This window comes from Athene noctua, chromosome 18, assembly GCF_965140245.1.
Source record: "Athene noctua chromosome 18, bAthNoc1.hap1.1, whole genome shotgun sequence".
Taxonomy (NCBI): domain Eukaryota; kingdom Metazoa; phylum Chordata; class Aves; order Strigiformes; family Strigidae; genus Athene; species Athene noctua.
The window spans coordinates 6854382-6879531 of record NC_134054.1 but is presented as its reverse complement, the minus strand read 5'-3'; the positions used below and the strand labels follow the sequence as shown (position 1 = coordinate 6879531).

Genomic DNA, 25150 nt, shown 5'->3' with positions numbered 1-25150 from the left:
TTGATAAAGTCACTGGTGTCAGCCAGTAGGTCTTGTCTATATTTGCAGTTACTGTGCAGACATGTGCAAGTTACACAGGGTGCCTCCTCTCCAGTCTTGTTGCAGGACAGCAGTGCTTGGTTTTTGTATTTTGACCAGAATTAAGAGCTACCTTGGTATCGCTTGTGCTAGTAGCTTATTGGTAATGAGTTGTCTTTAGAAAGCAGTATGAGTTGGACTCAGGCTCTCCTGGGCTTTTATCTAAACAAGTCTGTGCTGATATTATCTACCTTAACAGTGACTGAAAAGCCTGTTTTTTAAAAGGCAGTTCTCAGTAATGCTTCTTGTTTGTTGTTATTGTTTCAGAGATGTCCCCTGTTAGGTTAGGAGATTTTTGGTACCTGTCTGTAACATGAATGATTCAACATGTTGCTTTGTTGAAAAGTACTTTTATCTTTATAATATAGGTGGGACTGTGGAGGGGAAGAGGAATCTCATTTGTGACAAACACCAAGTTACTTGTTACTGTGGTTCTTTTCTAGTTACAAACTTACTGTTATTAAACTTTGACAGTTAAGACTGAAATATTGGCATACGTGCATGTTTCGGAAAGGTAAGCTGGAGAGTAGCTGAAGTGAGTAGCTGCTTCTGTAGGATATGCATGTTAATTCGAGAAATTAAAATTTACTGACATTATTGTGTGGTCATTCTCTAGCTTACCTTGCCAGATCTTGCTCGTGTGCTAATACTCAGAGGTGGGCGTTTCGTGATGAACTCTTCCTTTTGGCTGCATGTTATCATCTCACTACTTTTTTGTTTTTCTTTTTGAAGCTGAAACACCAAGTTCTTGTTTTGGGGACAAAGTTGAAATTTGTGGTGAAGTTTGGAGGAAAAATCATTCTGCTGAGTTGTGTGAGCATGAAAAATGTTTTCTGCTCCTCAAACTTGTTTTGAATCCAGAGTATGTATTTATGTCTAGAGACATACGTAACTCTAGGATCCCCAGTGAAGTAGCTCATAGGGCAGTAGAAGGGCAGGCTTACCTGCCAGTTCAGGCCAAAGCTGGAGCTTACTTCTCATGAAGTGTAGAATTTTACACAAGGCAGAGTTCTGTATTTTAAGCTGTCAGAGTAGAAATTTGTCCAGTTCTTTGGTTTATTTCTGGGTAGAAATAAAAACTGAATGGAGTCTGTTAATTAAAACAGTGAAATTTGTCAGTGGTTCCCTTCTGTGCAAGCTCACGTCACCTGCAAACGAGGCTATGACAGCACTACACAACTAAGATGCGGTGTCAGCTGGCATCACCGGATCTTTGGAACTTGGTGCTAAGCCAGACCCTCACCAAGCCTGCATGTTGGGTTGGATGGCAGGCCAACTGTGTGTCCTGTGTGTGTTGCTGATGTATGCCTGAGAGTATAATAGGTCTTGCAAATGCTGCTTTTTCTGTGAGTACTGCTAAACGGGGGGCGAAGGCAAAAAGCCCCCGGGCCAACTGGAAGGGACAGAATATCAAATGGCAAATGCTTTTTTTCCCAGTTCTGTTGCTACTTATTGTCTAGTTCTGAGCATTCAGGAGCTGCATGCGTTTTGCGGAGAACATCTGCTACTGAGTGATGCTTTTGCCTAACAAAAAAAAATCCCAAACAAACACTTCTTTCCCTGACTGTAGGACCTGTTTTCTGGTCATGAGTGGGTGGGGCAAAACTAACTTGTGTGGAAAGGGTCTTGGACTACTGCTGGGCTGCAGAATGCAAGCCCTTTGCTGTAAGTGCAGTTACTTGCCAAGCCTGCTCTTTAAGCTTAATCCTGTAAATTCTTGTCTTGTAGGAAGATGACGATTCAGAGACTGAAAAACCTGAGGCTGGTGACCTAAAGGTATTTGGAAGTGTGGTATGGTGGTGGGGGGGGAAGTTCAGTATGAGAGAAATAAGTCTTAACAGCATGGCTTGGTGTTCATTTGTGGTCTTCCGTAGCTAGTTTGATACTTTCCTTTTTGTAGCTGTGATGTGTTTTTTTTACTTTAGTTCTGGCTTCTGCCAAAGGTAATTAACCAGTTAGGTTACAGGCTGAGTCATGATCAAGACCTGCTTTCGTGAACTTAGTGCATTAAATCTAATGCACTTGTGCATTAGATCTGAGGTAGGTTTTCTGACAGCATCTGACAGCTCTGGGAGATGTAGTATTCAGTACAGAATTCTCTTATGACCAGTATTAGTTGGAATACTTTCTTCATTTAGAACAATTTAATAAATAAATGATCTTATGCTCCTAGAGGTCATGAAATGTGTCAGAATCAATTCAGTCATCTCCATCTCTTTCTGTCCTTCTGAGTGAGATGTTTTATAAAAATTTTATTTAAAATTTTAAAAATGAAATGAGATCCTTAGATGATAGCTATCATAAATAGTTGAAGTCATCTTTGTCTTGGGATTACATCTTGTTTCTGCTGAACAACAGATGTTTAACAGCCCATAGGAACATACATCAGTCTAAAAGCTGAAAAACAGAGAAAAGACCAAATGCATTTGAAATTTTATAGAGAATTGAACTCAAATTTCTATGGTAGTTCAGTCCCCTGTATAATATAATCAGTCTTGTGGGATACCAAGTGAATGACAATTTCAAGGGCCTTTATTTTATCCAGTAGCTTCCTCAAGGGTGCAGATGGTCACGAAGCTCTGCGAAAGAAACCAGAGGACTGTGCTGCAAACAGATTCTGTAGAGTGTTCCAATTAGCATAGGACTTCGATAGGACAAAATGAAGGCAAATGAATGTGTTTCACTATTCTACTTAAATGAGTTTTATAGCAGCACCTTCCAGTATCTACAATATTTTTATGGGTTTATAGTGATACATGGTTGAAAATCTTGGCAGCTGTACTGTAACTGAAGTCTCTTGCATCAGTGTGTGAAGTATCATTAATGCCTCTGACATACAGGTAGGAGGCATGTGGAAATGCAGTGTATTGTCGCCTTTCCTTGTCACAAGAAAAATAAATTACCTCTTTTTTTTTTTTTGGAAGAGAGGAAAAGGTAATCTCTCATTCATACTTTTTTCTACTTCTGAATTTTTGCTGTGTGGCTGGTAAGCGTGCCAGCAAGATGTTTCTGCAAAAGCTACAGGATTCAAATGTGTACAGTAAAAGAATATATGGGTTTTCCTTAAGAGAAATTTGGTGTACATTACCACAGCCTCTGTAGTAGGACCCTGTTGCAATTGTATGCGTTTGTCTCCTCTAAAAGGGCTCTAGTACTTCAGAGCAATGAAGAGATCTGGCAAACAGAGAAAGAACAAAATCAGACTATAGCAGCTCTTGTCTGAGTAATGATGCATTGCAGAAATCTTACGACTTCTTTAATATGTTGCTGATGTTTCATGTTGGCTTGTTTACAAAGCCCCTTGATTTCAGTGAGTACTAAGTGCTACTGTCCAAGTGTATTTTGCCTCTTCTTCAGAGCTACGCATGGCCATGGGGCTGTGTTTCGGTTTCAGTGGGGAAGTGAGCAACACCGAATGTATTAAAAGCACTTGGTACCTTTGGTACACTCTGCAGTAGCAAAGCCACAAGAGCAGAAAATGTAAATTAAAGGAAAACTTAAAAAAATAAAAAAAGAAAGGTAATATGTAATTCCTGCCATCCTAGCATGACATGAAAGGTGAGGATTTGAGAGGATTACAAGGGAGGTAAATCTGAACTTCAGCAGTTTCAGACTTCCATGTCATCCTTAATAGATGTCTTCATCCATAAGTGAAAAAGGCAATAACCTCCTCTGGGCTTTTGGGGCTGTTTTTTTAATTTTAGCTAAATAGCCAGCTGGCACATGGGGGAGAGGTAGAAGCACACCTTTGCTGCGCAGCTCACTGCAAGGCAGCCCCGTGCTGTGCTGGTAATATCACATGCTGCCCTGTGATATTCTGTGAGGCACCGAGGGACCTGCACTAGCCATGCTGTTAAGAAATTCACTTGGGATGGGGGGAGATGGAACATCATTGTAAACATAGTTTTACTTGGAGCAGTTGCAAGTATTTCCTATCCCCCTTTTCCACCAAGTGGCAGTGTTCACCTTGTTCTTACTCATTGCTTTGAGCTTGCGATATCTATGACAACTAGTAAGAGTTGTAGATACTGTAAGTCCAAAGTGCAGCAAAAAGTGAGGCACTTGTGTTAGCAAGTTATAATCTTACAGATAACTTTGTTTTGTTTTGTCCGAGCTGAGTGCTGCAGTTGTTCTTGCTCTAGCAGTTTCATTGTAAGACATCCCAGACCTGGAAACATGTTTAAACAAGTATCATGGGCTGTGATATATATTAAATATATATATATATACACGTTTATACATGGCTGGGACTTTTCCAGGGTCTGAATATGACTGTATGCAGGAAGTAGATCCTTTAAAATGCATGGATGAGAAAACCATTGCAATTCATTGGTTAATTGTAGTAATTTCAAGCCCTAAATATAATTTCAACATAGTTTTCTAGTGTTTTGCCTCTTTGTATGTATAGTGAATGAACTACTTTGAGATTATATCTTGAATAATTGACCAGGACACTTGAGCCAGGTTGTGTGGAGAAGGAGTTTCTTTATTGTGGGTGCATCCTGTGATTTGGCCTCATTCTGCACTTGGTAGTACCAGATGCAAAACACCCAGAAGGTTCAGTTGGTGTCAGTTGTGGGTGTACACTGAGGAGACTCAAAGTGGGGAATGATGTAAAAACTGTCTGATACAATGATGGGGGGAGTGGAATCTGGAGCCTGCCTCAAATAGTCCCACTGGGGAGATATTTTTCTACCCCACCTACGCTGTTTATATTTATCTTAGGTTTTTATCTTGATTCCAGGGAGTGTGCCCTTATTGACCCTCATGAAGGTGCATCTGTCTGTGCAGCCCTTGTTCCTCACTAGAGGTGGAGTCTATTATAAAGGGCTGGATGGGACTGCAATTTTCCTGTGTTTTTTCTGCTCAGTAGCAAGTCACAATAAGCTGTTCAAGTTCAAACACCATGATATCAAACTGTTGTTTTCTGTCTACCCTCGGGGAGATAGGTGGACACTTTCTATACACCTATTTCAGGGAAAGGGTGTGCTGGCAGTAGAATGTTTAAGCTTCATCAGTCATCTGAAAGCATTTTTCCAGAGCAGACTTCTGGCCCATGGTATTCTCTGTTACTGAGCACCTGTGAACCAGTTCTGAACACTGCTTGCAGCACAAAGCGGATCCTCCTCTTTAAGTAGCAAAGTCAGATACATCACATCCTGCAACTGTGTTTTTGAAGTGCTTGAGGCACTTATGGAAAACTGGATATTCAAATCTAGGTAAAAGTAATTGCTCTTTTAAATTTCACTCTGGATGGACATGCTGAGACTCTGGAACAGGACATGTTTGTTAATGACCAGCATCACTTCAGGGGTCCCTGCTTTTAAGTAGGTAGTCACCAATTGTAAACAAGCATCTGACTTACAAGAACTTCAGAAACAAAGCCTTCTGCGTAGAAAAGTGGTCAACAGAAGCAGTTGGCAAAGGTGTTTTAAAAAAATGGAGTCCCACAACCTGGATGGGTTGTGTCTTTTCCTAAGATGATGGTGCCATGGGTACAAAATGAAGGATGTTGTGGAAATGAGTCTGAAATTTGGTGTTTTGCTGGCAGTGTTGGTTTGGTATAATGAGGGTTAACAGGTTGTGTAGTGAGTTCGAGTTGCTTGGGCTCTTGCCAGCAGCTGGCTATAGTTACAGTCTTGATGCAGTAACAAGATACAAGCCTTCAGAGCTCACTAAATGGACCAGCCCTGCAGGAAGAAGGAAAATGAAGTTTAAATGAAATCCTGACCTTGCACTGCAAGTCTCACCTGAGGGTTCTGTACTTCACATTGTAGGGCTGGATGAAGCACAGCTTGCAAGGACAGAGCCCAGCCCTGCAGCCTCCCTCACTGGAGTTTTCACAGGGGGAAATCATTAACTCTTGAGCCTTGATTGTGGTATCAGGACTAGCCAGTGCAGGAAAGGGGATAAATATTGCCACTCCCTTGGCAAGTGAGTGCCTGACACATGGCAACAGTTTTTCAAAGCAGGTGGCTACTTTGATGTTTTCCTTTTCTGGTTTTAAGGGTCCCCTCTGCATCCTTGTGGCATTGTTATGTTTAGCTTTTATTGACCCAGCATACCTGTAAAGTAATTTTACTGTGTTATGATGTGTAGGTGTATACTAATACTTAAGAGACTTTTGATTGCAATGTTTATCTTGCCTGCCCATTAACATGCTTGTTTAAATGCCAAAATTATCTTGATTTTAAGTAAAAACTGTAAGTGCTAAGAACCAGTAAATGGGGGTGGGGGGTGGGGTGTAGTAATGTAATCCCTGTAATTAACTCTTATTTTGATAAGGCATATTAATTTTTCTGAATTCAAGATATATTTATCAAGCCAGATTCTCAAAAGATGCCTGAACCTACTCAGTAACTTTCACCTCAAATTATAACTCTTTTGCTCCAAAGAAGGGCAGAAAGCGTATTTGGGAAAAGTTGTATCATTAAAGCACTGCTGTTCTATTTAGGTATTCCACAGCAAGCTGTATAGAAGGAGCTGCCATTAGTAAGCGTTAGAAAATAATTTGAATCTTTTACTTTGGTAGTGGCAGTTGCTTAGGAAATACCGGTGCTTAATGTTTTGAGTTGTTGAGAGGTAGTCTTAAAAATTCTTAGAATATGTTATAGGTCATATAACTGAAGAACACGTATTAAAGCAGCTGTTCCACCCAAAACCAGTGCATGCTGCCATGTCTGCAGTGGCTGCGTATCAGTCTAATTGCAGTGACTGGATTTGGTAGGATATGACTGGTTTGTAAAGCTGTTATAGAAAGGCACTCCCAGTGTCTCATCCGAAACAAAAAAAATCTCATGTTCTTCTTTTTCTGCTCCTCCCCCCCTCCCAGCTTTTTGGTGCTCTCTGGGTTAGTACTGGCCTTTGATGGGCAGAACGGGCAAAAGAGCAGCTGTATTTTAAAAATGGCTTTGTTTTATGCATGGCTGTGCTGCGTTCCTCTTTGTAAGCACTTTCAACGTGTGAAGTGTGCAGTTTCCAGGGCTAGGGTTAAGGTTAGGTGTCCCACAGGTTTTTTCCCACTCCCTTCGAGGCCTGTGAGCACAGCCTGAAGGTGCCAGTGATAAGCGCTGCCATCTCGGATTCATCTCTTTCAGTTTTCTAGCTTCCTTTTAATATAATTGTGTAAAATGCTGTCTGCGCTTCCAGCTGCATATTTTCCCCTCGTTTTAGGTTTGGCACACTGTTCGCTCTGCTGAGGGAACCGGTGAGTTTGGCAGTTTAGCAGCCAGCATTACATGCAGAGAGCCTTTAGGGGGAGTGGAGTGAACTGGGTTCCTAATGCTGTTTGTTCCCCACACTATGAGTGAGTTCTCAGACATTAAAACAGCTGATACCTGGTTCCCGTTTTTTAACCAGGTGCTTGACCTATTGCCAGAGTGTATCAGCAGCAGTTAAACAATATTGCGTGCAGGAAATGAATTGGCATTCGGCATCTTTGATTATTTTGCTCCTTGCCCCATGTACTTCAGTGTCTCCAGCTCTGTCTACATGAGAGGGAGGTAGATAACAGCACTGTTGGTCTCTGAAGCTCATTTACCTACTTTATAGCTGCTGGCTTCAATCCAGCTCTTGAGCTGTTTGGAAGATGAGACATGTCCATGGACATGCTCATTCCTTCCTCCCCGTAAGGCATACATGCTGCGGCAGACTCTTCACTCCCTGCAGTTCTAAATACCACACATTATTGACACAGGTGTGGCTTGCCTTTCTCCAAAGGAAGAGCCAGGCTTTTTCTGTTTGTCTTTAAACTTGAAGAACAGTCCTTTTTGGAGCTGCTTCCCCTTGCATATTTCACCTGATAAAGGTCTAAGTTCTTCAAGTCCAGTTCTGTTGTTGCAATTATTTCTGTCTGCTGTACTGAAATAGGCTGTTCTGAATTTGCATGTTGGTGCATGTCAGAGTGAGAGTCTGAACAGTCAGCACAGATGGAGGATTGCCTTAAATACCAACACACATCTGAAAATAACTTCCCCATTTTGGGTACAGAAGGACCAAAATCTGCAAAAACTCTGTAGGATCCATTCATGAAGGAGCGCATATCCCAGGGAGGACTTGCTTTTACACCTTGCCAGTTCTCCAAACCACAAAGAAGAATTTTTAGTGCTATGTACTAGGGAAAAAATGCTTGTGCAAGAAGTTGATTGTCAGTTTTCCTGAGCCTTTCCTTCGCTGCTGTGAGGCTTAAGTTTTCTCTCAGCCCAGCTTCACCTTCTACTTGATTCTGCACTACAAGAATCAATAAAAAAAATAAAATCAAAGTAGCTTGACACTTCAAGCTCTGAATTCCTCTTTCATTGTAGGAAGCAAAAGTGACTTGAAAGCTGAATTTAGGGGCTCTGCAGAGCAAGGCACATCTGCAGAGCGTGGTGGCTTCTGGTGGAGACTGCTGGGGGCTGTGCTGCTGGCTGCACTCGGAGCATGGCAGCTGTTAACTGCTGTGCAATGTTCCGTGCAGGCTGGTTTGCACATTTACACCACTGTGCTGTGGTTGGTGTCTGTGCTGTGGAGAGGCTGTACTCTGTGGTCTTGTACAGCATGTGCACGGGGCGACCTGCATATGTTGAACTTGGAGGGCCCCTAACGTCGTAGGCAGAGGAGGAGAGAGAGGAAGCAGGTAGCTTTGGGACCAGGGTGCTGTCCTAAGGCAGATGTTATTAACTGTACCTCCAGTTGGAAAGCAACAGTTCTGGCACACAGTTCCTTGGCTGGAAATTACTTCTAACAAGTAATCTTTGTCAAATATTGAGATAGCATATGTCAGGTGAACGGAATCAAGTTTCAGAGAAGCTATTTAAACACTTTTATGCTATGAATACTTCCCTTCTAAAGCATTTGCTCATTGAAATGTTTTGCCAGATCTTGGTTGGGGTTTTTCAGTGTGTTTTCAATGAAATTGAAATTAAATCAAGGAGGATTTTTAGACTTAAAAAGTAAAAGCTGGTGTCAGCTACACATGTTCCTTGTTTTGATAAGATGCTTAAGGAATGTCTCAGGAGTTGACTCTTTCCTTACTTGTTCTTCCTTCCTTTTTGTCTGTGACAATAGTATCTCAAAATAGGTAAGTTTGTATAGACTGTACCTAGGTGTCACTGAAGGTGTATCTAGATCATGGTCCCTACAGTTTTTCCTTCAATTTCTTACCCTGTACTGGGCACTTTGCCTGGAGCTATGTATTGGAGCTGGCAAACAGGATATGGCTGTAGGAAATAGGCTTGTTCCAAGCTTTCTCTTGGGATTCTCCTCTCTCACAATACAAGAAAAAAAAAGGGGGGTGTGGGGGGCAGGAGGAATGAAAGGACTGTACTTCTGTTCTCTTGCTTTCTCTTCCCCAGACTCTGAATACACTCGACATGCACTCTGCTGCCCGCAGCCTGGTGAGCAAGGAATGAAGTAGTTCTTGTCATGCACTTTTAATATTAAATGAGAAGCTTCTGGTCTTCTCTTCCCAAAAGCACTTCTGATGTTTATAGAAAAGTAAGAACATCATTGCTAGCATGTTGCTTTAGAAGAAAAAAAAAAAGGAAGGGCAAAAAAGCATGTGATCTGCAGTTTGGAGAGGTCTTTCTCTTGCTGCCTGCATGTAAACATTTCACCTGCTTGTTCTGGTAAGGCCATCTTCACCATCAGCTTAGATAACTCTTCTAACAATTTTTACTAAGTTACAGATTATTTTTTTTTTACATCATAGCAAGATGAGGCTTTTGATACATTAGGACTACAGGAGATCATCTGAATTCTAGAGAGGGAGGAAAAATTACAAAAACTTATTGTTGGTGGCTTGCTCAGATGAGAGAAATCCACTGTAGCAACTATTGCAGCAGTGTCCACTAGCTGCTAGTGGAAGGAGTGCACTGAAAAATTCTCTGCATTAATATCTTCAAATAGTCCACTAGCATGACAGCAGTGTGACTGGTCTATATGTTTTGTGGCTGTCAGTCTAAATCAGTGTTAAATTTCTGTATGTGCAAGCAAGGGTGAATTAGTTAGGGGAGAGAAGAAATTCTGGAATTCAAGAGCGTTCTCTGGAAAAAAAGCGAAAATGTTGAGGGGTACTGTGGAAGCTTCCTAGCTACTTTTTTAAATATTAACTGGAAATCAGTGGCAAAATGAAGCTGTATGGCCAAATTGGCTGCCAGTCTGGGAACACAATTGAGCGGTGGCAAATCTGGCATCAGCTTTTCTACTTCTTACAATTGGCATCATGCTTAAAGCCATCAGTTTCTGGTTTTCTGCCTTCTATTTCAACTATCTTTTCTTGTAGTTTGAACTAACATACCAACTGCTTCTATGAGAAATTGCTAGCTGAATTTGTACCTTTTGGCGACAGTTAATGCCAACAGTTATGTTCGATGTGAGCTTTGTACTGGATTTATGGATCTTGTTTCAGGAAGGATTTAGCAAGCGTTGTTGTAAGTCAGTCCATTCTTTCCATTAAATAAAGCTGGAAAGGCTTGCCCAGAACAAACTTGAATTCATCAGTCTCAGATTCATATTGTATTTGCTTCCTTCCTTTAATCTCTGTTCCACGCTGTGAGGATTGTGTTTAGTTGGTTTTATTTTCCATGAACCTGAGCAAGGACTTTTTTATGCAACTGAGTGGAAACACTCTATGACTGAAAAAATGGTCTTTATTTCACCTCAGCAAGGTGAAATCTTAAGCCAAAATGCAGCACTTTCCTTATCATACACACACCCCTCTGCCCTTCAACTTGCTCTTCTGTAACTGATTATGATACATAAAAGCTGAACCATCAAGCTGGGGTGATACCAGTCAGGCTCTTGCAGGCAGTGTCATCTTGCCCAGGACTTAAAGAAAGCATTTGTCTTGAGGAAGTAGAAAAAATGGAAAACCTTTTCCTGAATGCATACAGGAAGAGCAATAGAATAATTGTTTTCTGCTATTGGTGAGCTGATGTGCAGAATTGCCCTTAGAAGCACAGAAACTGTGGCTTGTTAGTGGTCTGGTTAGATGTTAAAAACTGGTTTGGTTTTTTTGGGGGTTTTTTTGTTTTTTTTTTTTTTAATACTTTGTCTTTGCTTGTAGCAGTTAGTGCTCCTTAGAGGCTGCTCTTTGTTAGTCTCTGAATCAGGGGAAAGGAGTCTGACTCCTGCTTGTCTTACTGTCTTTCAGTCCTCTTCCAACTTGGCTCTGAACCACCATGGCATCCCTTGATTCCTTTCAGTGGGTCTGCTGGAGCAAGGCCGTCTGGCTTTAGGCCCTTAAACAGCTGATCTTGTGAGATCTATGCTGCAGTGTAGATAGCAGCCAGAAAACCAATTTGCTGAGTGCATGAGAGGAACGAAGTGCAGTACTGCTTTTTTTTAACTCTAGCCATTCTTAGACGTCATCACATAATACTAAATGGGATACGACTAGAGAGAAGAATGAACACAAGACACATGTTTTGCCTGAGTTTTGTATTTCCATGATGGTAGAGAGAATTTTCAGAATCGCTAATGTGTCCAGCCTGACTTTGTACAAGTAGTGAGAGACTGGCTGCAAAAGCAAATTCAGAGATGCTCCTGTACAGCCTTTCAGAGTTCGGGCTTGTGAAAACTGGGCAGCATTGGAAGTTGCCACTAGTGAAGTCTTAAGTTTGTTATTTTTTGAAAGTGATCAAGATCCAAATGGAAATGAACCCGTGAAATGATGCCTGTAGCTATGGGATACTTGAAGGCTCTAATAGCTTTCATATATTTACTCTGATCAAGAAATTTGACAAAATCCCTTCTGTTTGGAACCACTCATCTGTTTGATTCTGTGCTCTTCATGTGAGATACTGATAGCGCAGTGGGTATTGATGATGTAGTAATCTACAAAAAGATCACCATTCCCTGAATGGATTTAGGTAACTTCCCTACTTAAAATTGTTACCTTCCAAATTTTCCATTGTTTAAATGCCTTGGAATTCCTTTAGAAATCTCTTATCTATGTCTAAATATTTCTTCCCCTTCACAACCAGAAGATAGCAACTGTGCAGTATTTATTGTACCTTGTTTCTTCACTTGGTGTTTCTCCATTTCATTCAACTTTATATTAGATTAGATGGGCAAAATTATTTTTTTTAAAATGCTGTGTTTTCTAATCAGTTCATCGTATTCAGTGTGTTTCCCAGGCTTAAATTAGCCTAAGGGAGTGTAGGACAGTTCTTGTTGGGTGATTACTGAAGGTTTTTAGTTCTGGATCTTCAGTAGATACTCAGAGGCTTGGACAAGACTTCTTAAACCTCACATCTGCCAAACTGTACATCTTTGGTCAAGTTGTTGATACTTGCCTTGCCACGGTGTTAGACAGTAGACTGAGCAAATATGAACAAGCACTGTAGGAGGAGTTGGTCATCCCTGTGTTTTCTGAAGGCATTTAAGAGGCTTGAATGTAGTCCGACTTAATGAAAAGCTGTGTTGATGTCTTCGGCTTGTTAATGATGGAGCAGTGGGTGTAGGTACACAGTAATTCATCAGTAAGCAGAATTCATATCCTCTGGGCAGTGAGGTGTGGCTGCATATTAGGGAACTTGTTTTCTTTTGCTTGGTGTAGCTCTGGAGTTTCTGATGTCTTGGCTATGGCCTGAGGATGTGGAGACTAGACTTGCTAGAGCGGCTGTGGTGGAATGGGTGTAGGCGATCAGGCCAGGTAAATACAGAGTGGCAGCCTGATAGGACTGGCTTTCTTTAGCCTGTTATAAATGAGGCAGACTTGTGCTGTAGCTCTAGGATTAAAGGATGCAAATTAAAGAACAAACTTACTTCTGGTGAAAGCAAACTTACTGATGGTTCTGGAAATTTGTAAAACATACCTTTTGACACATCTGACATTTTAGAGATATCTGTCTGATGTAAGGTACCTAACAGAAGAGGTTTTGGCCATGAAATTATCTTTCAGAACATTAGTTCCCATTTCCTGAGAATTGTGTGCTGTGCTTGGTGCTGGCTCCAAACAGCAACAGGAGACTTGAAAACAGGCTTCTGAAAACTTCAGAAATACAGCAAATACCCTTGCAACCCTGTTAACTGACCACATAAGAGGACAGCCTTCCTAAGGGCATTTAGCACATGTGTGAAGCACCTGAATTTTATTGTGCCACTGGGTTGCTTAAGTGCCTGCTTGGCAATGTTGGGCATGGGGGATTTTTTCCTCTCGCCTTTGTGTTCTTGGATGGCGAGAGGACAAGTGGGCAGAAGAAAGTGGGAGGGATAATGGAATAATAAATACAGTGCTGGGTAAGAGGAAAGATCAAGAGGTGCTCAGGGATGTAGCCAGTCTCTTCCTCTTCCCTCTCAGTCCACTTAAAACTTTCAAAAGATAAGAGTGCAGGATGTAATTCAGTTGAGGTTGGAACAAAAGCAGTTCCCTCCTTTCCTCTCCACAAACATTTGCTTGTTGTTGCAAACGAAGGCGAGAAATACTTCTACGCATCTAGCAAGTTCCCCCCCGAAGGGAGTAACGCGGCTGCCTGACCACGTGTGCTTACTGCCTCGTGAGTCACTGTACATTGCCTGGACATACGCTTACCTTGTGTCTGTACCTCTGTGAACTTCTCCAGCCTGCATACTAATCTCTCCTTCTCTGGAGGCGAACTGAGGCTCGCCATGTTAACGCGGTGTTGATGTGGTTGAGGCTCACCACATCAACGCTGTGTCTGCATAGGCTTGTGGAGAACAGGGCCTGGATTCCTGTCCAATGCTCTCGCCAGAGAGCTCCTTCTCTTGGCATAAGTTTTCTGCTTTGAAATGTCATTCTGTTCTCGTTTTTTTTCTGCTTGTGCTGTTCTTTCTGAAGACCCTGGGAGAAAAGGTGTTAATGTGCTACACCCAGTGCATTAGCTTAGAGGAGCTGGAGCTGTTACACTACAGTCCATCTTAAAGGGGCCTGGGGTCTTGCCAGCTGGCCAGTGAGAAGATGCATGTTCCTTTGTGTACTACTTTTTTTTTTTTTTTTCTAAAATAGCTTTAGCCTTGTATTTTTGTGATCTAAGTGTACTTATGGAGAAACAGTGCTTTTTTATTTTTTTCGTGAATGGCTATAAAAAGTGCCCTGTAACAGTATCACACAAAGAATTTGTTTTTCTACTTTCAGAGGGCTTTGGCTTCTCTGGAAATTGGTGGGTTTTCACAGTGAATTTGGCACAGCCTGTTCCCAGATCTGGCTTGGTGACCTTGCTGCTTTCTCCTCACCTTATGCATCTCTCACCTGATTGGAAATGGAGTAAAGGAGGGGGTTTAGAGAGTGGTTACTAAGCAGCAAGGAGGCAGCATTATGTCTGTGTCAGGTTGAATGAATAGCTTCAGTGTTTGGAGGCACTGAGGAATTTTGGACGCACAGTCCAGTGAGTCACAAAAGGTCTTTGGGAGGGAGGCAGGGGGGAGAGGGCAATGTTGGGATACAGCTGATACTGTTTCAGAAACTTTCTTTGTGCTGAACTTGGTATCACTTGTGACTCTCCTGGAGTCTCTCAGAAGCACCAAGTATTTGAACATTGATCTCAATATGGTGAAAGCATATTTAAGAGTGTCTTATCCTACATAACACCTCCTGCTCAACAGACTCTGGTGAAAACATCTGCTGTGCTTCTGCAACTGAAGCGGGCTTAATTTATATAACTAAGGAGGGATTAGCTGTGTTGAGAAGATCTCCAAACAGAGAGCATTACAAAACAGTGGAGGTTGCCCTTGAGTTTCTGGTAGAGCAGATCAGCTGTATCACTCCTGGAAAGTAGCAGCTAAGAGAGAATTGACAGTGAGAGTGTTCTTCCAGAATGGGAATGCACGATCTGCATCACCACCACGCTCCCTGGCATTTTGATTTGTAGGGGGTTTATCAGCCAAAGCCCTGAATGGCACAATTACAGAAGTAAATTCTGGCACCATGCACAGCTGGCAAACGTCTGCAGCCCAGGACTATGCAGAGCCCTGGGTCTCTAAAGAGAGGCTGATCAGATGCTGCTCTGAAGCCACCGTGCTCTGCCGCTGGCTCTGGGAGAATTTCACCTGTTTTTGTGTTACTCTGGGCAGTGCATCCTGCTGACCCTGCTTGGAGGACTGCAAGTTGCCTGGGCCTGTGGTAGCCATTCCCAGGGCTAAATAGTTTTCTGTGGGCTGGATCGAGCTTGTATTTAGCTAGCTATGCTCTAAAGCATTGACTCTTGGCCTGTGCCAAGGTCGGTCACCAAAAATGAAGAATCTATGGTTTGATCTGTTTTGAGGAAAGGCTTCAAGTACAGCAGTTTTTGTGGAATTCAAAAGGAGCTGAGTGTCCAGGACTCAATAGAAACAAAGCCTGAATTCTTTCATTAGATTTAGACTCTAGTTTTGAAAGGAAACTGCATTCTGTTAGGCTTTGACTTTCCATGGTACAAACATTGCCCTATTATCTAATAACTTGCATTTAATTCTTAATTTTTATTCTTTTGTCTCAGAAATAATGTGTTAAATTCTACACAAACGGACAGTATAGCTTTTTAGATTGGAAGCACATCTTGACTAAAATCTGTTTCTTCCCCCTTCCTCCCAGGAATTCTCAGAACTGGAGAAAAGAGATCCTCAGGAGCTAGTTGGTAAGTTCACTCAGAAGTATTTATTCACTTTTTTTCAAGCCAGACTTTCTAGGCTCCCCCTTTGTAAAAAGCACCTTGACTCTGTCCTGACAATGCTGTACTTTGAATTATTGCCTGTAGTGTTTTATCTCAGTGGAATATTTTCAGTTAAGTCATCTTTTGGGAGAAAGGTACCATGCCTAAAAATATGAAAATATTTTCATATATGTCAAAGATGTGTATGTAAAGGGCAGTATTGGTGTTTTTCTAGATGAGCTTAAAAACAATAAAGCAGTAACTTTGTGCAGACAGCTCTGTGAGAGCCAGTATTACCAGGAATTATGACAGATACTATGTTCTTTGGCTTCAGAAACTTAACTAAAATATCCCTACTTAAATGTGATCCGCATAGCGATTTATAGCTGCTGTGTTGACATAGCATACCACGTGTTTTCTAATAGTTACTAAAACTTACTTCATTTTTGTGACATCTCACTGCACAATTATTAGATTTGGGAAGTCCAGGGTCATCAGCTTGAAGTAGTATCTTCTGCCTGGTCTCTGTGGAGCTGTACAGAACGTGTGTTTTATGTTGAAGCTCTGACTAACTTGAACTAACCTTTTGTTCCTGAGGTTACTAGTACAGTTGTGTGGTAGCATGTAATAATATAATAAAGTTTAGAAGTTTCTCATTATCTGTCAAGTCAGCTTGTCAAGGCTCAAGCATGGTACTTCAGCCATGAAGTGTGATAAAAGTAAAATGTGACAGTAAATACTAGGATGCTGAGCTGTGACTCCTACAGCAGCCATCACTCTGAAGTTTTGGGCTTAAGTCTTTTTAAATTGGCCTGCCCAGACTTTGCACCAACCCAACTGTTACATTGATTTTTCAACTTTTAGAGGGTAAAACTGCTTTAACCAGTCTTGTCACAGAATGCAACAGACATTTTTCTCCAAAGTACTGATATGCCTCAAATGCACACTAGAAACATGGATGAGACAACAGCATTTAGGGTAAAAAGTAAAGAAGAGTATCTGAAAGCCAGCTGCCCTTCTGCTCTCTAGGTATGGATGAAGCTCTACACTTGTAAAGCAGTGTTGTGGGAAGTCCTTTCTTGGTAAAGGTATAGGGCTCAGGGTGCAATTCTGTTAGTCTCCTCTTCCCCCAGAGACTGCTCCATCCACAGAAGATTAGAAGATTGAATCTCATTTGTCTCATGATAGCCTGGACTCGCATGCAGGCTTAAAAGCTGCACAGAGGGTACTTCATTAGTGTCACACACTAGTGAGTGGACAGTGTTGGTGAGTCTGAGACCTGAATTAAGGTTTGCAATATATCTTTAATATCTTTTCCAAATAGTAGCACACACAGAGCAGAGCAGCGTGTAGGCTAACTTGTGCAGAACCACGTTGTTAGAGGTCAGCATACTTGCCATGTTGGATTCTGTAGGTCTTTTGCATTAGACTATATTTTATTGAGTTGAAAAGCAGCTGTTGCAAGAACTTTATGGTTGGTGTAAGGTGAGAACCACCCCCTTCCTGGAAACTTGGACTTTTTAGAGGTAGAATTCTTGAATGGAAAAAGGTGCAGGTTTTTCTGACACACAGCAGAATCTGTACATCTGGACCCAATCTGGACATCTGAAGTTTTGTCTAATAGCAGTATGTGGAAGTCAAAGTCTGTGTTAGACAATTTTCCACGATGGCTTTTTGCATTAAAAGCTTGTGGGCCTGCCCTTCTCAGAAGATAACTTTATGTTGCTCAGCATCACCTTTATTAAAGTCTGTGGTTATGCAGTTGCTTAACTACAGCATAAATGTAGGCTCCTGGCAAAAATAATGTTTCAGTTTTACCTTCCCCAGACACATGCTAAGGTTTGTGTGCCTTGAACTGGTCTGGGAGTTGGAGCCAGCTGAGATCCACCTTCACTGCTTTTTTTTTTTCTATGAGGCTTCCAGCTGGATCCATTCCCTGATCTGCTTAGTGCATCCTAGGGTGAGTACTAGATTTCACACAGAGAAAATAGTAGGGATGAGCAGCTGGGAAGGGCATGGTTGTCCTGACTTACGCTGAAGTAGTGATCACATAATCAAAGCCTGAAAGAATGGGAGGGGAGTTGTCAGCAGTAACTGCCCAGTGGTTGATCAGGAAGAACTTATTTTGATAGATTTCTGTATCAGTGTGGTCCTTTGGGGGTTTTGTACCACACTCAAGAGTATGCGGTACTGGCAGGACATTGCATTTGCTGTTTCCTGCGGCCTTGCAAAATAATACTTTTAGGATGGGTTTTTTTTGCCTTGAAGTTTTTCAGCCTGGTTGTTTACCTTTTGGACTGTAAGAAATGTTCTCTCCAGCCCTTAGGATATCTGAGCACAAAGTCAGTGTTCATAAGAGCAGAAAATATGGCTGAGTTGCAGGTCTCTTTTCTGCATTTCTCAGCCCACAGAGCAGAAAGGGAACTAGTGTCCTTCCATGGATGGGTGACTCACTGGCATGTTGTTGCCTCCAGTTCTTCCCTCTGATTTGGCTGTTCTGGTGCCAGGAAATCAGAAACCCACACACTCTGGTTTATGCCAAGCAGACTTGATTAGAGTGCCAAAGAATGCAGTTTTAGAGACCAGGCACCACCGGTTTGCATGTCTCCAGGGGAAAGCCATGCCCCTCTGATCACCCTTTCCAGGTCTTTGCTTGTCTTCATAAAGGTCACACTATGCAAAGACAAACTAGAACCAGATACTGCCCGTTATCCCTTGTGGCTGTTTAAAAGCGAACCTTGAAGTTCTTAATTGTGCCTGGGGAGCAGTGTTATTCACTGAGAGTGCTGAGGCAAGGTGCTTTACCAGACCTCGGATGAGCCACACCCCCATCTGTCCAGGTACAGCCAGCTCTCTACTCCTATGCTCTTTATTCTTTAAGTTTTATCTGCATTAGGAAAATATGCCTACCCATCTGTAGGAAACAAAGCTCCTGTGTGCCCCCTGTCCATATCTCCAGCACAGCCTTTGGACTGCGGGCAGTCGTTTCCTGGCAGGAACTGAGTGTGCAGTTTGTGCAGTGGTACTTTCTCTCCTGCTATGTGATATGTCTTCATACTGTTGGATATACTGGTCAAATGACCCATTTATCTGAAACTGGAGCAGATGAAATGTAGCACTTCCATTTAATTACCTGTCTCACCAAGATCTGGCAAGCAAATATCTTCATTGAGTACCACGATCCTGAATCTTAACTGGGTACACCCTGATAGTTGGCTGTGCTTTGGCCTCCTGAGCACAGCCTGGGAGCAGCTGAACATCTCTGCTGTGCCACAGTGCATGTGCTGGCTGCACAAAAATCTACAAGCACCTGTTGTTTGTGATGATGAAATTTTTAACTTTTAGGATAGTTTATGAAAGGAGGATGTACAGAATAAGCACCAGTGGCCGTGTCCTTCAGCAGCAGGATGCCTGAGTTGCAGCCCTGGCAATGCATTGGCTCCTACTTTCTTGAACTCCCTTTGGAGTCATGGGATCAGCTCTATGGCCTTAGTTCTTTATCTGGACTGTGAGTCTGATTAGGGGAAGGTGTTTACTTACCATGAGCCAGAATTTGGGTGTGCCCATAGTGATTAATCGTGCCAACAGCCAACATCCTGAGGTCCCCACATGGAGATCCTCCAGGCTGTGAGCCAGCAAATCACAGGCCCAATTAGAGACTGCAGCCAGTGTCACTACCTGTGACTCATGTAAAAGTAAAACTTTGATCTTGGCAGAAATAACAGGATGCACAAAGCAGTTGGATGTATCCTGTGAGGACACACCTTGTTGTTAGCTGTCCGTCTGCATTTACTGCTGTATGGACAGTGGAAAGCTTGAGAAATTTTTAATACAGGAGCCTGTGCCCATGTGTGCAAGTTCCAGGATTACCTTGAATGATAATCCCAGCTGCCCCTTTCTCAAGGGAAAGACCTGGTGGGAAGAGGCTGTGGAATGGACTGTTCTGCTGTCTGTTGGGGAGGAAGTTTTGAGGACTGCTCGAGGGCATGGATAATTTGCACTTCCTTACTGTAAAATAAGCCTAATGGGGTTAAACTCATCCTTTTCTTACTAATGATGTGGCATCTCAGTCTGCCTGCAATGTGATGAAATAACTGAGTAATGATGAATGTTTGTGCTCGGTTGTGCGGTGGAACAGAGTGCACGTAGCCCCGCTGCTGACTCCAGTCTTCAGGTGCGTACAGCTATGGCAGGATTGCAGCAGACAAAGATGTCTTGGTTCCAGCTCCTTGTAAGGCATTAAGAGAAGTCTTCCCCCATCAGTATAATGTTGATAAATGATTGTTTTCACATGGCTCAAACAAAAGAGCACCAAAACCTGAAAAGTCATGGGTCAAAATACATTGTCTCATAGGGAGCTCTGTTCCTCTTCCAGTGCTTTTTCTGTTTCAAAGGAGCCTTGAATTGATTGCTGAACATACTCTTATGACTGACTTCTTTGATGGTAGGCAGAGTTCTTGCCCATAGTTCCTGAGTTTATATGAGCCCACAATTCCCCTTCTCATAAACGTTTTGTTTCTCTGTTGCCCTGCTGGTCATCTGCAGATAAGAAGCCTATGGGATGTCTAACTTAGAGCTAGGCTTGAATGATTGATTGATTGATTTGGTCCTTTCTTTGCCTTATGAATTCTGGATTTGGTGTCCTTTTTTCTTTTTTAATGTTTCTGCTGTTGCTGTGAATCTCTTAAGCCGTTAATCAGCTTTCACCTTTTCTGGAAAGCCTAGTGTGCCGTCTATTATGAACACTTCTGTCTATTTGCAACTGTCTTCTGGGTTCCTGAAACTAATTAAACTAGAGGCTTCCCCATCCCACCAGCAGCTGTAACCTATAACAAATGTCTGCCTTGTTGTCAGAGAGCTCCAGTTTGCCTGCCTTTCTGTAGGGGCTCTGGCAAGCTTTCCTTCTCCCATAGAGGCATCCTCTTAGTAAATGCCAAAGGACACTTTTTGTTCATTACTAGCAGCTGCTGAAGAATTTAACCCTCAGCAACATCTTGATCAAAGAGAATGAGTGGTCGGCTGCCAGCTTTGCCTTTCCAAAGGATATTGTCCTTAGTGCTTTACATTTTTACAAAAGAAATAGAAACTGTAGTAGCTCTGAACACGTGTAGTGTTGATTATCGGTAACCTCAGGATCCGACACTGTCAGTGTCTGCCCTTTGGGCCCTCCTGGGCTTTAGTCAAAGGAGCTGAACTTGAGGATGCTGGAACAGCAGTTCAGGCAGCCTTTACTGAGGAATGTATAATTGTGGATCTGCAAATGTGAATGGCTTGGTCGATATGACTTCTGTACTGGTGTCAGGTCTCTTTTATCCACTACAGGCTACGACTCCGGGATGTGTTCCCTGTACAAACTGGCTGAAAACAATCCCAACTGCTTAAATGTGGCACACATCTCTGCTAGAGATGATTTTCCAGACTTGACTAGAAAACTGCCTGGGTTTCCCATCACAATGGGAAAGTAGCAAGTAGTAGGAGGAAACACAGCAGTTTCTTTTGCTGATAACTCTGTAAACTAATATTCACGGGGCAATCAGGTACTCTAATAATGTATCCTACAGAAACAGCTATAGAAATCTGGCAATCTCTACTGGTCTGTTCTTAGTCCTGCAGAACAAGTTGTTCTTTCTAGCAATAGTCTGACTCTAAGCAAAGATCAAAGTACCCGTTAAGGAAACGTTAACTTAGGTATGAAATGTAATTTCTTGTTGTTAACTCCTGACAGCCTTGGGGAGGGTTGTTCCCTTCTTGAACCATTTTGGTTTGTGTAGGTATGTCCTGAAATAAATAGGACCCAAAGTGATTACCTCCCCCCAAATGGCAATGAGCCACACTGCTTCAGATTGATCCCACAATTCTCCACATACACAGTCTGATTCTCTCTCGGAGAGTATCCTGGCACAAGTTTTGTTGGAGACTCCAGGTTATCTGAGCTGTTCAGAGCAGGCCTTTAAAGTGCACATCCTCCAGAAGACCTGGAGTAGTGGAGGGCTCGGTATGTGGTGCATAGTACAGGGTTTTAGAGATACATTCCATGAACCAACCTTTGTTCCTCTGAAGATCCTTTGCCTTTGAGAATCATATCAACAATTGTAAGAAGTAGCTTAGCTCTTCACACTTCCATTCTGGGGTGAAGAGACCCCTGAAAATAAAGCTTTAAGCATGGGTGTGACTCAGAGCCACAGTATAAGCTAGATACCAATAAAGCAAGTATCGCATCCCTCTTCTAATGATCTAGCCTTTAGGTTAGTTGCTTCTTGCTCAGCACTTTGAAAACACTGCAGGTACCAGCTGAGAGCATTCCCCTGTTACCTTTACCCAGCGGTTCTCAATGATGCAGTAGTGCTAGCAAGGACTTATAACAAGTTTAATGACTTGTATGGCTTAAATTCCCTTCAGTATTGCCAGGACTCATGCTCAGTTTGCTCTCTACAGCTTCTTTTTCAGAAAGAGTGCGGAACATGTCTCCAGATGAGATCAAAATCCCTCCTGAGCCTCCTGGCAGATGTTCTAACCACTTGCAGGTTGGTATAAGTCCACTTTACTTTTTTAAAAAAAGCTTCCATTGCAGTAGAGAGGGGGGATATTTGGGAACTCTGCTCAAGATTTTTGCACAAGTCATAAATCCAGCATTAAATCTCGGTTTTTATCACACTGTTTATGAATGCACTGTCTTAATGCCTTAGACTTTACAGCAATTCTAGTTTAGGAATCTCAAAGTAGCTTAAAGCTGTTTTCCATTCTCTGTGGGTCATTTATGCTTTGAAATGGCTCTTGATCTCATCAGTGTCACAGAAGCAATGTTTACTGTGAAGGCTGCTATCCTCTTACCTCAGCAAATTCAGCTCCATAGGAAAGAACAAATCAGTGTTTTTCTATGCAGGGCCCAAGAATCCCTTAACTGGAATAGTTGAGGCAGCATTGACTGGATTCCTTTTCCACCTACATATCTCTAGATGATAAACATTTAGAGGGAAGGCTGGTAACTTAGAGGCAGCAAAAGAAAACAAATTCATGTTTTCTCTGCACACCCAAATAATTGCAGTAACCAACTTTGCAATAACCTTCTGTTCTGTTCTCCTCCTCCTGATGGAAGGCAAATGAAAGAGCAGGGGCTGCTGTTTCCTATCATCCATTTGACTTTTACCTACACTCATCTGCCCAGTAGAAATGCAAGTAAAGAATCACTTCTGGAATGCTCTATAAGCTACCAACTTGCAGTGGTGATTCAGAATGACTCACCATCCAGATCACCTTTCTTCTCGGCACAGTGTACCTGGGCACACCCATTCCTACTCTTGTGCTGTAGGAGGATTTTGCTGTTCTGACATCAGTTAATTAGAGTGCGTTAGATCTGAGGAATGCACAGAGCTTGAGAGAGTAGACAGAATAAAGCGGATTTTCTTCCCCTTTGACAGCAGTTTACTATGTTAAATCAAAGGCGAACTTGTCCTCTGTTAGCAGGTCAAACCACATCTTACAGCACTTTGAGCGAGGAGATGGGATTGTTCTTTAGAGATGCAAAATGTTCTAGGCTTTTCACTTATTGACTTGCTCTTTCCTTTTGTCAGATTCTTCCTCTAATAAACTGTATCTTGAGCTCTGCCAAAAGGAGTATTTCTTAGTAAAAAGCTGACTGAATAGTTCCCCATCTGTGGACTTTGTGAACAATATTGCTACCTCCATGGGGAGGGGACAAAGGGGAACACCTATTCAATCATTTCTGCTCCCCAAATTCACCTCTTTGCAGTTATTCTTTCAAACCTCACCACGTGTGCACTGGATGTGGAAATTGTGTCATTTCTTATGGCTAATTTTGTGAGGATCTGACGAAAATTTCTATTATAAAGCTTTTTTAAGGTTGATGAAATATGAATTTCATATACACTCCTACTAATCCTCTTTTATTCCGGTCTAAGCAAACCCTTAGACAACAATCAATTCTGTATTCGAGTTAACTGTCCATATGGAGGGAGACATGAAGTGACTTACCCAGAAGCAACAAAGGAAGATTGACTCAACTCTCCCATCCTGAAAGACTGAAGGCCTAGCCTCTGGTCTTTTTTTATATGCCTCTTGTACATGAGAAATCTGTGTCGAAAAGATGAAGGAAATTACTGAGAGTATTCTCCTAGCAGTACCACTAAAGTTTGTTCCATCTGAAGGTTTCTGCTTTTGCTATCCCTTCAGCATCACCAGAGTAAAAATACTTTTAAGATATTTCACTACCTTGCTGAGGAGGAAAAAAATCATGTTTACTTTTAAATCTTCCAGTCCTCTTGGAAAGTAGACTTCCTGACATTTCCTATCTGAGTCAGTTGTCTTTTGCAGGGGCTTGTGGCTTCAGTAAGATATCCGTAGACTTCATAACTGTGAGTGATCTGCAGAGAAAAGCTGATTCCTTCAAACTGGCCACTTGTGCCCAAGCAGGGATTTACAAGTGCATTCTTCCTGAGAGCATTTGGCTGCCAGTAGATGCCACCAGCCATACCTAGCTTTAGTTCTCCAGCAGAAGTTGGCTCTGCTCATCTGTTTCCCAGGCAGAGCCATAAGCCTTGCCTTCCGTGCAGTGTAGCCCCGCAGCTGTTTTTCAGGTGCATGCCTGAGTCTGAAGGTGGGTGTGATGGTCACTGGAAGTTGTGGGAGAACCTTTGTGGAGGTCACCAGTCCCCCTCAGAGCTGGCTTCTGCTTCTCTACAGTATAGATGTAAAAGAAAACAACAGGCTGGGAAGGAGTGTGCACTACTGCCTCAAATGCAAATCTTCAATCACTGAAGCCTTCAGAAAGTGTAAAGTTAATTCCTTTACACATCCAGGCAGTAAATGAAGATACTTTCTGACCTTAAAGGAGGGAGTGTCTGTATGAATCAGCCCGCCAGGCTGTGGGGGAGAGGTGGAATCCTTGCTCCATGCAAGGAGGTCACTGGTTTGGTTGGCTTGTTTCCACATGTACACTTTTGATAGCTGGTGTGCTGCTCCTTTTCATACTGGCCCACCCTGTAAACTTTCTCCCTTAGGATAAAATTCAAAAGCTGTATGAGAGGAAAATAAAAGAGGGCATGGATATGAACTACATCATTCAGAGGAAAAAGGAGTTCCGCAACCCCAGGTGAGCCACCATATTCTCCTGTGTGATCAAAGCACCACAGAGCAAATTTCAAGAATTTTCCTCTTTGTTGGAGCTGTAGCAGGAACAGGATCCTGAGCAAGAAGTACTACTGCTTACAAAAATGAAAGACAGACATAATTTGATTGTAGCTGAAACGGTAGAACTCTTCTTTGTGTTCTGTGAAGCAATAACTAGAGTTGGTGTGTTGGTTAGATTTTAAATGTCCAGACTTTGGGTGAAGTCTTTTAGAAGATGTGTCTGTTCTGGGAGCTGGGAGATTAATTTGGGGGAAGCAATAATGTGGTTAATGGCATGCCACATCCATCATAGCAAGGATAGCTTCCCAGGTCCTGGTTTTACTCTTGCAGTGTGAAGAGGTGACAGCCTCTTT

General features: G+C 42.3%; 1 protein-coding gene across 4 annotated transcripts in view; it reads left to right on the top strand.

The window, feature by feature from the left end:
• The window catches only part of SAP30BP (SAP30 binding protein), a 31038-nt gene that overhangs the window by 1653 nt on the left and 4235 nt on the right, over window positions 1-25150 (top strand). For 2 of the 4 annotated variants that reach the window (XM_074921655.1, XM_074921652.1), the window contains exons 3-6: window positions 1807-1854; window positions 15593-15635; window positions 22086-22174; window positions 24668-24759. In XM_074921655.1, the coding sequence (XP_074777756.1) occupies window positions 1807-1854; window positions 15593-15635; window positions 22086-22174; window positions 24668-24759 (272 nt within the window). The remainder of the gene's footprint in view (window positions 1-1806; window positions 1855-15592; window positions 15636-22085; window positions 22175-24667; window positions 24760-25150) is intronic. The other 2 variants (XM_074921654.1, XM_074921653.1) reach the window with 1 other exon arrangement.